The following is a 15,611-nucleotide window of genomic DNA, read 5'->3' on the forward strand; positions in this document are numbered from 1 at the left end:
AAAGGGAAAGACGTGCAGATGGAGGAAATACAACTGAGACGGATAATGCCCTGATGCTATGAACAAGCTAAAAGGATTTAGACTGTAGCGATGTTTCTACAATAAGCAAAGCAGCAGAACACTGACTCTTAAGTAGACATGGAACGGACATGCATGTGTATTTTAATTCTAAGACCAACCATTAAAAAAGCCAGGCATGGCGACACACACCTATGATTTTAGGTACATGGGAGACTGAGACAGGAGGATCGCAAATCCAAAGCCAGCCTGGGAAATTTAGTGAGACCCTGTCTCAAAATTTTAAAAATATGAAATAAAATATAAAACCCAAAGGGCTGGGGACTTAGGTCACTGGTAGAGTGCTTGCTTAGTATGTGCACGGCCCTGGGCTCAGTCTCCAGTATCAAATCAGACAAAAATCCACATCCACAGTAGTCCATAAATTTGAGACTCTAAGCAGTCAACTAATCCAAAAGAACAGAGGTACAGAGAATGAATAATAAAAATCAGACCTAAATACAACCATCTCAATACACGTTCATGGTCTAAACACGCCTATTAAAAAAAGAATGAGAGTTGATTAAAATAAAGCAATACCCTACTAGTATATGCTACTACCTACAAGGGACACTCTCTGAAGACATATATAGAATGAAAATTAATGCATGAAAAATTATACCATGCAATCATAAGACAGCTGGAGTGGCTATTTTAAGTTCAGATAAACAGACTTCAAGACAAAGAGCATTTCCAGAGATAAAAAGAGATACTTCACAATGACAAAAACTCAAATTACTAGGAAGACATAATTACCCGTTTTATGTACTTAATAATAGAGCCTCAAAGCAAAAACTGACAGAATTAAAGGAAAAACAGACACTCCACAACCTTAGAAAATTTTGAGAATTCCCAGCAATTAATAGAATTATTATATAAAAATTTACAAAAGACACAAAAGATCTGAACTACATTATTGGTCACCTTGCTCTGGTAATTAATATTTATAAAACACTAAAGCTAACACACAGGATACACATTTTTCTCAATGAGCACAAGGTGCCTTCACCATGAGAGTTCATATGTGGGGCCGTAAGCCTTAAACTTTAACTTAATGGATAAAACCACAATGTTTTCTTTGTCCACACTGGAAATAACTTAGAAATCATTGACAGTAAATAATCAAACCCACAAAGATCCAAATATCTTGAAATTAAGTAATATATTCTCTATATAACTCATAGGTTAAAAATGAAATTTTATTTTATGTATTTGGTACAGGGTCTACAGGGTCTCACTATGTAGAGCAGACTCACAGAGATTCCCCTGTGTTCAGCCTTCAAGCGCTGGGATTATTCTATTTGATTTGTACAGCAGGGATTGAACTGAGGACTGTTGCACTGAGCAGCATCGTCCAGGCCTAGTCTCAATCGCCGTCTCTGCGACCCCAGCAGCTGGGCCAGAATCAAACCCTGGCCTCTGCACTCTGCCAAAGCTGGAACTTTAGTTCACTGAGCTATCTGGCCGGCCCTAAATCATAACGTCTTTTTTTTTTTTTTGCCAGCTCAACCACCCCAGAGGTGGGGCTGGCACAGCATGTGGTGCCAGGGATCGAACTGCAGTCCCTGCACGCTTTGTCTAAGCTTGCCTAAGCAGGCGCTTTAGACCGATGAGCTATCTCACTGGCCCCTCAAAAATGAAATGAGAGAAATTTTTAAAATATTTTTGAGTAACAAAAAAAATACATTCAAATGTGAGGATGCACTTAAAGCAGAAACTGTCTCTCAAGAGAAAAAAATGAAAGGGCTGAGGATGCTGCTCAGTGCAACAGTCCTCAGTTCAATCCCTACTGTAAAAATCAAAACAGAAAAACTGGTAAAACTTCTAGAAAATAAAGAGAAAACCTTTGTAATTAAAGGAAGAAAGGTTTTCTTAAATAGGATTTCAAAAAAAGAAACAAATAGAAAAAAATTAATGGTAAATTTTAAGTGTTCTTCAAAAGACATTAAGAGCTGAGTGTGGTGGCACATACCATCACTCATAAGGCTGAGGCAGGAGGAACACCACAAGTTTGAGGTCTGCCTGGGATACATAGCAAGATCTTGGATCAAAAAAAAAAACAAGACATTAACAAAATTAAAATTGTATTCATCTCAGATGTCCATTTTATAATGGAATCTTTGAATCTGAGGGGTCTGATTTTTTCAACTCTTTAAAATGTTTTAGGTAGAAGTCCTTTGAGGGATAATTGGCTAAGTTTTTTTCCCACTAAATGGCAAATAAATACATGAAAAAAATGTTTAACATCACTGGTCATTTGGGAAACGCAAATTAAAACAGCACTGAGATTCCCCCATCTCACCCCAGAAAGAATGGCTGTCATCAAATGCTGGAGGGGCTGTGGGGAAAAGGAAGCCTTCTGCACTGCTGGTGGGAGGGCAGATTGGCGCAACCACTGAGGAACTGTGTGTAGATTGCTCAAAAAGCTAGGATTAGAGGCCCCACTTGACCCAGCTCTTCTCCTCCTGGGTATCTTCTCAGAATTAAAGACATCACACTACAGTAATACATGTGCACCCATTTTTATAGCAGCACAATTTATAATAACTAAATCTTGGAAATAACTCAACTGAAGAATGGATAAAAAAAGATGTATTTTTACACAATGGAGTACTACTCAGCTATAAGAACGGATAAACTTGACACTTTTTGAAGTAAATGGATGCAATTTGAGACCATATTCTTAAGTGAAATAAGTCAGATTCACATGTATAAACAATATATTGTCTCCCTAGTATGAGAAACTGGAGTTAACAAGTTCTAAAATGTACAATACATATTGTAAAATGGTAAAAAAATTGTTCAAAAGAAAAAAGGAGGGGCTGGTGAGATGGCTCAGTGGTCTAAAGCACCTACTTAGAACAAGCTAAGCTAAGCTAAGCAAGGCACAGGGACCGCGGTTCAATCCCCCAGCACCACATGCCAGCCCGCCCTGCCCCCTGGTGGGCTGAGCTGGCCACACACACACACACACACACACACACAAAATAAATAAATAAATAAATAAATAAATAAATATTTTTAAAAAAAGAATAAAGGAATAAGATGGAGGAAAAAAGGATAGATGGGAAAGGAAAAAATGCAAGTCAGTAATAGTGTTAGTGTCTCTTAGTTCACTGAAAAGGAAGGTTTGTGCTAGTATCAATTGCAGGTATTTTACATCCATATCTTGTAGTCTTAAGCAACTATTTTATAGATAACAATGATGTTATTCCCCTAGTATTCTGTTATGAAATTGTTTTACCTTTTTTCCATTAAAAAAAAAAGCAAGCCAGAGTGGGAACAAATAATTAAACACATACATCAGACAAAGAGATTGCATTCAGAACATATTTTTTAAAAATTTAATTCATAGCCAGACATGGTGGCGCACACCTGTAATACCAGCACTCAGGAGGCTGAGGCAGAAGGATCACTGAGATTTCAAGGCCAGCCTAGATGGCACAGCAACAACAAAAGAATTCTTAAGACAATCCAATTTTTTTAAAAAATAGGTAACATAGGGGCCGGGGAGATGGCTCAGTAGAATAAGCACTTGCCTGGCAAGCACAAGGGCCTGAGTTCAACCCCTAGTTCCAAAAAAAAAAATTGCTTGGGGCCAGGGAGATGACTCAGTGGAATAAGCGCTTCCCTGGCAAGCGCAAGGGCCTGAGTTTAATCCCCGGTTCTGAAAAAAAAAAAAAAAAAAGGGTAACATATTTAACAGATACTTTACAGAAGATGATACACAAAATGGCTGGGCTGGGGAGACAGCTCAGTGGTCTAAGTACCTACCTGGCAAGCGCAAGGACCGAGGTTCAACACGCTGTTCTGGCCCCGAGCTGTACCGGCTGGGTAAAAACAGGTGTGGTGGTGCACACCTGTAATCCCAGCACTGAGGAGGCTAAGACAGTGGGATCATCATTAGTCTGAACTGCATAGTGAGACTCTGTACCAAATAAATAAATGATTTTTTTTTTTTTTTGGAACTGGGGATTGAACTCAGGACCTTGTGCTTGCTTATTCTACTAAGCCATCTCCCCAGCCTCAAATAAATGATTTTAAAAATGGCCAATAAGCAGAATAGAGGTTCAACATTTATTTACAAATGATGAATAAAATTCACAAATCACTATTATTATTATTTTGAGACAAGTATCTCACTGTGCAGTTCAAGGTGGCCTACACTTACGATGTAGCCCAGGCTGGCCTTGAACTCCTAGTAACATTTCTTTTTTTTTTTTTTTGGTGGAACCTGGGATTGAACTCAGGTCCTTGCACTTGCCAGGGAAGCGCTTATTCCACTGAGCCATCTCCCCAGCCCCGTCAGTAACATTTCTGCTTCAGCCTCCTGAGTGCTGGGATTTCAAGCACATACCACTATGCCCAGCTAAAATGAAATATTATTATACAACTATTAAATTAGCTTAAAAGAAAAAGAGGGTCTCATATATTGCTGGTGTGAATACAAAATGATACCACTATAGAATACAGGCAGTTTCTTACAAAGCTTACCGTAAGGCCAGGGGGATGGCTCAGTGGCATAAACTACCTTCCGGGCAAGCATAAGGTCCGGAGTTTGATCCCTTGTTCAAAAAAAAAGTTTACCATACTTCTGCCATGTGACCCAAGCATCCTAGGATGGTAAATACTCTGGTAGGTATTTATGAAGTGAAATGGAAACATCTGTACATACAAGACTCATGCATGATTGGGCATCATGGCACACACCTCTGATTCCAGCCTCCTGGAAGCCTGAGACAGGAGGATCTCACTTTCAAACCCAAGATGGGCAATTCAGCAACTGACACTCTGGGTCACAGTTTTTAAAGGGGGGGGGAGAGAGAATGTAGCTCAATGTGAAGGTCCTGTGTTCAGTCTCTAGTACCATACACAGGCACATGTCATAAATGAGGAAAATGTAAATCAAAATTACACAGAGCTTCTATCTTACCCCAGTTATAATAGCCATCAACAAAACCACAAGTGTACACATATATAATATATACATACATACATACATACATACATGCTGGTAAGGACTTGGGGCACTCTGACACTGCTGGTGGGAATGTAAGCTAGTACATATAGCCACTACAGAAAATATGAAGGTTCCTCCAAAAACTAAAAATAGAATTATCATTTGACCCAACTACACCCATCCATGGAATACACCCAAAGGAAATAAAATTAGCATACCACAGGGACATCTGCACGCCCACATTTATTGTGCTATAATATACAATAGCCAAGATACAGGACCAGCCTAGGTGCCCATTACTAACAAATGAATGGGTAGAGAAAATGTGGTGTATCTACACAATGGAGTATCACTGGCCACAAAAAGAATGAAATTTTATTATTAGTAAAAAACTGGAGGCATCTAAAGATCATCATGTTGAACAAAATATGGCAGACTCAGAAATATTGTGTTCATTCTAATACATTAAATAGACCATAAAAAATAGGACAAGAAAGGAAACTATTATTTGACAAGAGGAAGAAAAGAGGGGGGGTAAGTACAGGTAACAGGGCAGGAATGTGATCAAAATACATTACACACATTGAAACCTTCCCCCACTACATGTCAAAGTAGGAGTGAGGGAGGGGTGAGAGGAGTGTGGGAGGAAATAATTCAAGTTTGTTAGGCCCACATACACATCTGCCTTAAAAGCTGGTGCAGGGGGGCTGCACGCCTGTAATTCCAGCACGCAGGAGGCAAAGGTAGGAGAATTTCAATGAGCTCAAGGCCAACATGAATGACATAGAGGCCCTCAAAATAATATTTTTTTTTAAATTTAGGTGTAGGAAAAATAAATTTAGGTGTAGGGACTGGGGAGACAGCTCAGTACAGTTAAGTGTTTGCCTGGCAAGTACAAAGTCCTGAGTTCAATCCCCAGTGCCACAAAAAAACTGGGGTGTAGCCTATAAAATTAAAAAAAGATCAGTAGAATAAGCACTTCCCTGGCAAGCGCAAGGGCCTGAGTTCAACCCCCAGTTCCGCAAAAAAAAAATAATCTGCCAAAATGAAACCCGTTAATCTGTACAACCAAGATGCACTGATGAAAAAAAAAGTGGGGGAGTAGCCATGGTGGCATTTACCTGTAATTCCCAGCACTTGGGAGGCTGAGACTGGAAGATCACTAAGGTCAAAGTCAATCTGGGCTACATAATGAGTTCCAGGTTCAGGCTAACACAGTGAGATTCTGCCTCAGAAAAATCAAACAAAAGAAAAGCAAAACAAAACAAAAATAGTGAAAAAAAACTGTTATCTAAAATGTGGTTTCAGAGCCAGGGAGACAGCTCAGCAGTCTAACTGCCTGCCTGGCAAGCACAGGTTTCATCTCAGGTACCGCATGCCATGCCAACTCCAGAACCCCAGGCATGGGGGTACATACCTGTAATCCCAGCACTGGGGAGGCTGAAACAGGAGGATCACTACAAGTCCGAGCTGCAGAGGGAAATCCTGTACCAAATGCATAAACAATTTTTTTTTTAAAATGTAGTTTCAGGGGCTGGGGAGATGGCTCAGTGGAATAAGCGCTTCCCTGGCAAGGGCAGAGGCCTGAGCTCAGTCCCCAGTTCCACCCAAAAAAATAAAAATAAAAATAAAATAAATAAATAAATAAATGTGGTTTCAGAGATGCATAAATATATCAAGGCTGATCACAATGTACATTTTTTTTTTATACAGGGTCTTGCTACACAGTTCAGACTCATAGTGATCCTCCTGTCTCAGCCCCCCCAGTGCTGAGATTACAAGTGTGCACCACAATGCCCGGGGGTCTGGACAGGCATGACATGTGGTCTCAGGGATTAAACTCCAGACCTTGCGCTTTCCAGACAGGCACTTAGGCCACCACGCTATTTCCCCAGCCCTATACTTTAATAAGAACGGGTTGTAACTACATAAAGATATAAAAAAAAGTTCAATGGAATAGCAATATATACCTATATTGATAGCAATGCAATTCACAATAGCTAAGCTATGGAAACAACCTAGATACCCATCAAAGGTGAATGGATAAAGAAAATATACACAATGGAATGTTATCCAGCCATAACGAAGAATACAATCATGTCATTTACAGGAAAATGAACAGAACTGATGATCATCATGTTACATCTGTAATACTAAGCAAAATAAATCAAACACACAAAAAGTTAAATATCAAATACTTCCTCCTCTTATGTGAGAAACCTAAAATATGAACAAATAAATGAATAAAATAATGACAAGCAAAAAGGCAGACTTCTAGGAAATGAGAAAGGGGATCAGGGTGAGGAGAGTGATAAGAGAAAGGAGGGTAAAGGAATAGAAATGATCAAAATACTTGTTCGGTTTGGTTTTAGTATTTTGAAACAGGGCCTTGTTCTGTAGCCAATGCTGCCCTCAAATTCACTAATAGCCCAGGTTGTCTTCAAACTTGTAGCAATCCTCCTGCCTCAGCTTTCTGAGTACTGGGATTACAGGGATGCGCCACTACACTCAGTTCAAAATGTGTTACATGCCCTGTACAGTAGTTCCTTGCTATTTCGTGGTGTGAGTTTCACGGACTCACTGTTCCACAGGTTTTCAACATATCAGTCTAAATTAATTATCATGGATTTTCACTATATCACAGATTTTGCAGTACTGTATAGTATACGTATGTTGTTAAAATTACACAGGTTTACGAGTTTAAAAAATGGTTAAGAACATTAGAAGTGTTTTTCAGTGTAGGGAAGGTTTATAGGAGTGTTGGAAGGGTTTATAAAGCCTTAAAATATATATACATACTAAAATAAATATCGCTACTTCACTGATTTTCACTTATCTTGGGGGTGGTCCGGCACATAACCTCCATGATAAATGAGGGACCACTACACCTCATTCTTATGTTCTACAAACATAAAAGAAAAGAAAAAATGGTTTAATGGTAATTGACAGTTTTGTAGGGTTAAAATCTATCATCCTAAAGAGGTAACAAGCTCAATTCAATAGTCTGAATGGTACCATCAAGCCATTAACAGCCAAGTGACTCCTCTTAAGTGACTCTCTGTATAAGAATTTCTTTACTATCAATGGAAGACAAAATACTCATATCCCCTCATAAATACACATGAAAAATCCATAGTAACTATGATCAGCATGATTAATATATTGGACATTAAGTCAAGACACTTAGAATCCCTCCCTCCAGGTTTTTTGCATTGTTTTTAATTACTTCCCCCCCCCCCCCAGTACTGGGGATTGAACTCAGAACTTTGTACTTGCCAGGCAGGCACTTATTCTACTGAGCTATCTCCCAGCCCTCTGCATTGTTTTTAAAAGAATAAACAAAAACAATTCTCATGTATCTTATGCTATCTACAAATCAATTTGTGGCATTTGATTATTTGTTGAAAACCAAGTTCATTTCAAATTTCCCTGACAATTTTCATTATGAAATAATGACTATCATGATTGCCTTTATGGGGCTTGGCACATGCCTGTAACCCCAGCACTAAGGAGGCTGAGGCAGGAAGATCACCCTACAGCCAGCCTGAGCTACACAGTGAGTTCAAGGTAAGCCTGAACTACAGAACAAAACCTTATCTTAAAAAAAAAAAAAAAAAAAAATCAGTCTCTGCCCTCCTTCTCCCTTTTTACTCCTGCTGCTTTTGCCGTCTTCTGCCGCCTTGAACTGTTACCCTCTGCCACACCACCCTGCCGTGGAGCCAGCTGAGTGTGGACTGAGACCTCCGCAAACTGTGAGCTAAATAAATCTTCCTTAAAAAAAGAAAAAAAATCATAAATGACTTTATAATTTGTCATTGGGGTACCAAGTTTTAGCTTCTGACTACAAGAAAATGTTAGTCTATTTGACTCTTCTGATCAGAAACAATTTTTAAGACCCTATAGTTCATTTTTCTCAATTTCAACAGAAAAGCATTTTAGTATCCTTAGATTTCTTTGGTGCTATCTGCCTTTAAATACTAGTGTTCTCCATGGTTTCATTTTCTACTCTTGTAGTCTCACTTCTCACCACTGATCTTGAACTTCACAATGTCCTAGGAAGCTAGTTAAAATCAAAGATCACTGTACCCCAATGATCCCAATTCTGATTATGAATGGGAGCCCATTCATTTGTACATCTTTCTTGCCATTTTTTAAAAAATCCTTTTGAATATTAGTGTCATCTCTATACCTTTTAACAATTATCGCTAGGTGAACCAAGGTACACACTGAGAAACACTACTTGGGCCACCTTCCCTAGAAGGTTAACTGAATACTAATCTTGTGAAAGAGTGTATGTTCAATAATTTTTATACCTGATGATTCTAAATTTCAGACCAGCTCTTCATCCATTTGTACTTCTTCCATATGTTGCTCTTCATTGAGAAATTCCTGGTTCATTGAATGACTCCAACACCCATTTGCCATACCCAGAAAGCCACAGACATCCTGTATTCCTTTTACCTCTCTCCTTATCTGAACCAACTCCCTCCCTTGACATGCCAGCCCTGTAGAACTACTGGCTCCCATGTTAACTTCTTTTATCTGTTCAAATGTTGTACTCTTGTGAAAAACCCATTCAACTAGCTAACTGCATTATTCCTCAACTTTCAAACCTCTGCTTAGGAACAACCTACTCTGATAACCCATTCCTTTTCCAAGCCATCAACCTGCCTCTCCCAAAAGTCACATTAAATTTCCATTTTAAAATATTTAGTTACTACACTGTGTTGTGCTACACCAAGTTCCCAATTTCCCACTTTGGACTGCCACTTCTGTTTTTCATATTCATACAGCTAACCTACACAGTGGGTAGAAAGCAGACATATCATCTAATGAATTCCTAGTTCATGAGACTATTTTCTTTGTTTTAACCATAGAAAAATACAGCACATTTAATATACAAAACAAACCAGTCAAATAAAAAGGCTTTCTTACAGCCATTTTCATCTTCCTTCCAAAGCTCATCAATGTGTTTATGAGCACGAATTTATATGTATGGTGAAATTCACGACTAGCACCTAGTTGAATATCTCTTTTTTGTTTTGTGTTGTTGCAAGCCAGGTATTCCTCTTTAACACGACGTTTAAACCTGCATGGTCCAATCCAGTAGCCATTAGCTACAGGTGACTACTTCAATTAATTTCAATTAAATAAAATTTAAAATCCAATTTTTCACTTGCACTAGCCACATTTCAAGTGTCTAAAACCCCAAAGCTATAGATAGCCGGTGGCTAGGAGACTGGACAGTGAGTGCGGATGCAGCATTTTCATCAGTTCCACGGACAAGAGTTGGAGACACAATCATAAAAAGACCTCAAAAACCTCACTTACTTCTTCGCTCCCACGATTCTGGTGCTCCTCTGCTGCTTAAAGGATGTGGGTCCCGGGGTCTAGCAAATCACAAGCAGACGAGTGAGTGCTAGGATATCTGAACCTCGACCACGAAGAGATGAATCCCCCTTGTGTCGAGAAGAAAAGAAGCTCCCTCGGGGCGACTATCTCAAAGGAAGACCGCAACACTTTTTAGGAAAAATATGTCGTCCTACTAAAATGAAAAGACAATGCCAGAGCCTCTATCTTCCCCCATTCTCAAAGTCCTGCCCCAGAGGGAGGCTCTAAAAGGGGGGAAAAAAGAAAACAACGGATATGGGAGGGATTTGAGGACGTAAAAGAAACCGAAACTCGTGGCAATCTGGCGCGAAGTGAGTACCAGAAGGTGGGGAACAGGGGAAAAAAAGTGGGAAAAGGGGGACAGGTGGATCTGATTTAAAAGGGTGGGGCCTACGATGGGGTCTGATAAAACCAACTCTTTGAGCATGGGACAAAAGCGAGCAGTTGCACGTTCCCGGCTCAACAGCGCTACCTCTAAAGCACAACGGTCACGCCAAGAAACTCACGGCGGGGACTGCACCGAGCCTGGAAGACATCACTCCCTCTCCACGCCTAACAATTTCACCCAAGGGCTCCGTCCAGACCAACGCCACTTCCGCTCTCCTCGCCTCTCCCGGATGTGGACTCAGTGCCGCCCGGCCCCGGTCTGAAGGTCTACTTCCGCCTAGCAGCTTCCAAGGGGGCTGCGGCGGGATCGGTCACGTGACGACTGGCTGAGTCCAGGAGACCCCGCCCCCCATTGCAGCGCAGGACCGAGGAGACTGAGGGAGGAGGGGTGGAGCGAAGGGGCGGAGTACGGAGACGCCCCCGGTCCGAGAGGCCCTCAGTCCCTGTGTTCCATCGCTCTGCACAACGCGCGCGCTGTCCCTTCCTTCACTCTCGTGGCGAGCGATTTTGTAAATGCACCCGGAGATCAATTATTGTCCATTTATTGATCTTAGAAAAATGACAGACTCGTTCTCGCTCCCCTCCCCTCTAGTAGAGAGGCCTGAAAAGCCCTTTCCTCGCCGAGAAGGCGGAAATTGGAGGCAGTGGCTGAGGAGGAAAAAAGACTGGAAAGGGGGAGCTAAATGGAGAACAGAAGGAGACATCTATCATCTAACAACTTCGGGCCTCCAAATGTGCCCTGCTTTTGGACTTTTTAGTAGTGTCCCTAGGAGATAGATTTGAGTAACCCTTGAAGTCTGTTGCCAAACTATGTCTGGGCCTCTCCTTGGGGGAATTGTCCTTGAGTCTCTCTTTAGCAGGGCTGTGTTGGATTTTCTCAGTGCCACTGCGACGGCGACTGCGACTGCGACTGCGACTGCGTTGGCTACTGCGTTGGCTCCTCTCAGAGTAGCTGTGCCGGGTTCTGTCAGTGGTCCTGGGATGAGCTCTCTCCAAGGGACCAGGATGGCTCTTTTCAGAGCAACTGTGAAGGGTTGTCCCAGAAGTATGGCCACTCCTCTCAGAGGGATGGTGAGGGGTGGTTGTCTCAGACCGACTGCCATGGCTCCTCTCCGAGGCACCGCGGCGGCTCCTCTCTGAGTGCCTGCGGTGGTGTCTCCTTTCTGAGGGACTGCGATGTCGCCTCTCCGAGGGACTGCGACACCTCCTCTCGGAGGGACTGCGAGGTCGCCTCTCTGAGGGACTGAGATGGTGACTGTGATAGGGGCTGCCTGAGCTCTTGTCAGAGGGATTGTGTTGGGTTCTATTCCTGTAGGACCCATGGTGCTTTCCCACCTTGTGCGTGTGTTTCTCTCTGAGATGACTCTGCAAGGTTTTCTTCTGAAGGGAACCAGGTAGATTTCTCCATTGTGCCTGAACTCTGGTTCCTGGTTTGAGCAATTTCTTAGACTCTTGGCTGGAGATTTCATCTCTGTGGAAATTTTTTTTTGCAGTGCTGCCACTGACATTTTGAACTGTACCCAAAGGATGAATGATTGAGGTAGTGTGTGAAGTAATTCCTCTTTGGGAAGCTGTGGGCTTGAGCAACTGTAGAGGTCTGAGATGGGAAAAGCTATCCTTTTGTAGCTCTTGAGCTGATCTCCATTTGTCTGACGATCCACAAAATACATCCTTCTGCTTAGTGATTGGACTTGTTGCCCTTTGCTTGTCAGCTGGCATCCTCTCTCCTTTCTTATCTCTTGCTAAATTATAGTCCCTAGATTTTTGTTGTGAATTATAGTTTTCACTTGACCTCAAATTGTCTATCCTCCCGTCCTCAGGCTTCTCACCAACAAAAGGCATAATCCTGTGTGCTGTTTGGTATACCTTCTTTAGGCCTTGAAAAAGCAGTTGCATGAACTTGGAATGGGAGGATTTCTTAGGTTGTCTTTTTAAAGAAGCAGTATTTGTCTGAGTTGCTCCAATCCTCTTCCTCCTTAAAGTGGCTGGTAATTCCCCAGTAGTATTTTCTATTGTGGTTCTATTGTATGTGTGGAACTTTGTGTTTTGTGCTCTAGGTCCCTTTGTGATTCTTTTTGTTGGATATTTTGAATCAGAGGACTTTTTTGTTCTCATTTCAGTAAATTTTTCATCTTGATTGCTTTCAAAATCACTGTCCGATAGAGCGCGAACTGTAGGGAATTCATAGTGTCTAGACTCTTCAATTTCTGTCTGTTTGACTAATTCAGGGCTGTCCTGTTGCTTTTTCCTGATGTGGACTTGGGAAAGAACAGGACACTGGGAAGATCCAAACTGAAAATTTGTGGGACCAACATTCTTTGAAGCTGGAGGGTAGATTTTAGCTTTCTTTTGTGATAGTGATATAAAACTTCTTGGTATGGTATGTCTGTCTCTTCCATGATACTTTGACACTTGAGGTCTTTTTCCAGTTCGCAACCTAAAACCAAGACGCACCTGGACCTTAGCATGACCTTCAGGAGTTCTCACAAGATGGAGCTGTGGATAGATAAGAATATAAGGCCCAGAAGTAGAATGTAAAATAGTATGATTGCAGTTAAATCCTGAACATTGGCCACATTGTGGGCAGATGGGATATTTTAGGACAAGACCTGAAGCTAGAGGTGGAGGCACATTAGGAGGTATTTGACTTCTCATGAGTTTTGCTGCAATTTTTAGCTGCAGATCTTGTAGCAAATGGGACTGGTCTGAAAAGTCTTTCTTGGCCCGAGAAAAGTAACTTGGTTTTTGGGACTGTAGGGGCTCAAAAATCCTTGTCTGTGAATCACATGATTCACAGGGAGTAAGATCTTCCTGATTGTGAAATATCCTGAAGGAAGTTTCTGACTCTACTAGGGTAGGAAGCTGATCCCCTACACATGGCATTGGCATGTACTGAGTGACTTCCTGGAATTCATCACTGAGCTTTGAGTTTGATTTCTTTATTCTCAGTCTAGTCCCAGAGTATTGCTGTATTATGGAAGATGGAAAGCCACGTGTCCATATCCTTAAGCCCATTCTTTTTTCATGACCATGGCATAAAGGATGCCTCTGAATGTAGTTTTTAAACACTGAAGGCTTTGAAATAGTATCTGGACCTTTCTTTAGCTGGGGCTGGGAAAATTCCATTAGTTCAGCTGGAACTCCAAATAAATTCTGAACAGATTGGCAGATATCTGTACCAGATCTTTTTGCTAAACATGTTTGAGAAGAAACCTTCCTTTCCATAGTAGTTTCTAAGACATTCCCCAGCATTAGCATTGTGGAGAGATATTTTCTAGGTAGTCTCTGCCTATAGGCATGACTCTCCCAGACATTCTGTTGTCTCCCCAGAAAAGATCGAACAGAGTCTCTTTGAGCCCCTAATCCTGCCTGGAAGGACCCAAGTGGTGGTCTCCAACTTTGTAGTGGGTGTTGAGAATAGCTCTGGAGTGAGTCCTCTAATTTCTCCACCTGCTTCCTTGTCATTCTTTCCTTAGATATGATAGCCACTCCTGGGATGTCAGAATGCTGGAATCCCAGTGTTGCTGGAATTTTATGGTTTTTTCCTGTAGTAAATTCTAAGGATTTTGGCTCTTGATCATTTTGTACTGAAGTCAGATCAACAAATTCTGATACTTGAATATCTATTTGCAAAGGAGTCCTTGAAGATTCCATGGCTTTACGTATTGGCTTTGGGGTCAACCCTACAAATTTCTCTACAGTGTCTGTGCCTTTATGCACTAATCCTTCTGTTTTTTCTGAAGATTCTATAACTTGATATGTTGGTATCGAAATTGAATTCACATATTCAGGGTCTTGATGCCTTGGCTTTGGGATGATTTCTGCATATTCTACACAGTGATGCCCTATTCTTGGGATTATGTCAGAGGATTCTGTGATTGGATAACTTGTTCTCAGACATTGATTTCCAGATTTCACTGTTTGAGGCAGTGCCCTTGGAGCTAACACCACAGATTTTGGAATTTGCTGCAGAGATAATGAAGATAATTCTGTGTACTTTATGCTTTGCAACTTTTGCTGTGGAGTAAATTCCAAAGTCATATCCTGTTGCTGTGATTCTGGAAACAAATTTGAAAATTTGACACTAGTTAGCTCTGGTCCTGGTGAGAGCTTCCTAGTTGGCTCTGGTGCCAACACTATTGATTTTACACCTTGCCATCCTATATTCAACTCTTGGCTATTTAAAGCTCTCTGTTGGGATTCTGGCCTCAGTTCCACCGATTGCAAATTTTGAAAACATAACTCTGGTGCAAACTCATATTTTAAGTTCTTCAGCCCAGAGCCTGAAATCAATTTTACAGAGTCTATACCAGAAAGCGGTGGTTTAGATGGTTTCCTCGACTCCTCAGACTTGACATTTTTAAGTAATGGATCTGGGAAAACTACCACAGATTTCTCATCATTTAACAGAGGCCCTAAAGTGAACACAGGTTGTACAACTTGTTCGTTCTCTGAAAATTGGACTCCTTGAAATTTTGTCCCTGGAATTAACTCAGAAGATTTCATACCTTGAAAGTATGGTTCAGAGTTGACTATTATAGATGCCTTGCTTTGAATTTTTGTCCTTGAATTCAACTCACATGGCTTCATTCCTTGAAGTTTTGAAATTGAAGTTAATCCAGAAGATTTCGCATCTTGCAAATGTAGCCCAGGATTGCATCCAGTAGAATTTACACACTGAGGTTTTGGCCCTGAAGAGGATGCAAAAGAATTCACACCCTGAAAATATGATCCAGGGTTGTACCCAGTAGAATTTATACAATACGGTTTTGGCCTTGAAGAAGATGCAAATGTATTCATACCATGAAAAGGTGGC

At 41.1% G+C, this 15,611-nt stretch overlaps 2 protein-coding genes across 4 annotated transcripts in view; both read right to left on the reverse strand.

The window, feature by feature from the left end:
* Positions 1-11,087, reverse strand: part of Znf512 (zinc finger protein 512) — a 32,732-nt gene extending 21,645 nt beyond the window's left edge. Inside the window, exons 1-2 of one of the 3 annotated variants that reach the window (XM_004627396.2) lie at positions 10,915-11,087; positions 10,349-10,407 (exon numbers count right to left, since the gene is read on the reverse strand). In XM_004627396.2, coding sequence (XP_004627453.1) covers positions 10,349-10,407; positions 10,915-10,944 — 89 coding nt within the window. In that variant the 5' untranslated portion in view covers positions 10,945-11,087. Of the gene's footprint in view, positions 1-10,348; positions 10,513-10,914 lie in introns of all 3 variants that reach the window. The other 2 variants (XM_023710935.1, XM_023710936.1) reach the window with 2 other exon arrangements.
* Positions 11,088-11,371: 284 nt separating this feature from the next.
* CUNH2orf16 (chromosome unknown C2orf16 homolog) lies at positions 11,372-15,605 on the reverse strand. Its single transcript, XM_023711150.1, has one exon. It carries the CDS (start codon positions 15,593-15,595, stop codon positions 11,507-11,509), a length of 4,089 nt encoding a protein of 1,362 aa, XP_023566918.1. The 5' UTR covers positions 15,596-15,605; the 3' UTR covers positions 11,372-11,506.
* Between the last annotated feature and the right edge of the window lie 6 nt (positions 15,606-15,611).

Source organism: Octodon degus, unplaced genomic scaffold, assembly GCF_000260255.1.
Source record: "Octodon degus isolate 3935 unplaced genomic scaffold, OctDeg1.0 scaffold00019, whole genome shotgun sequence".
Lineage (NCBI taxonomy): Eukaryota > Metazoa > Chordata > Mammalia > Rodentia > Octodontidae > Octodon > Octodon degus.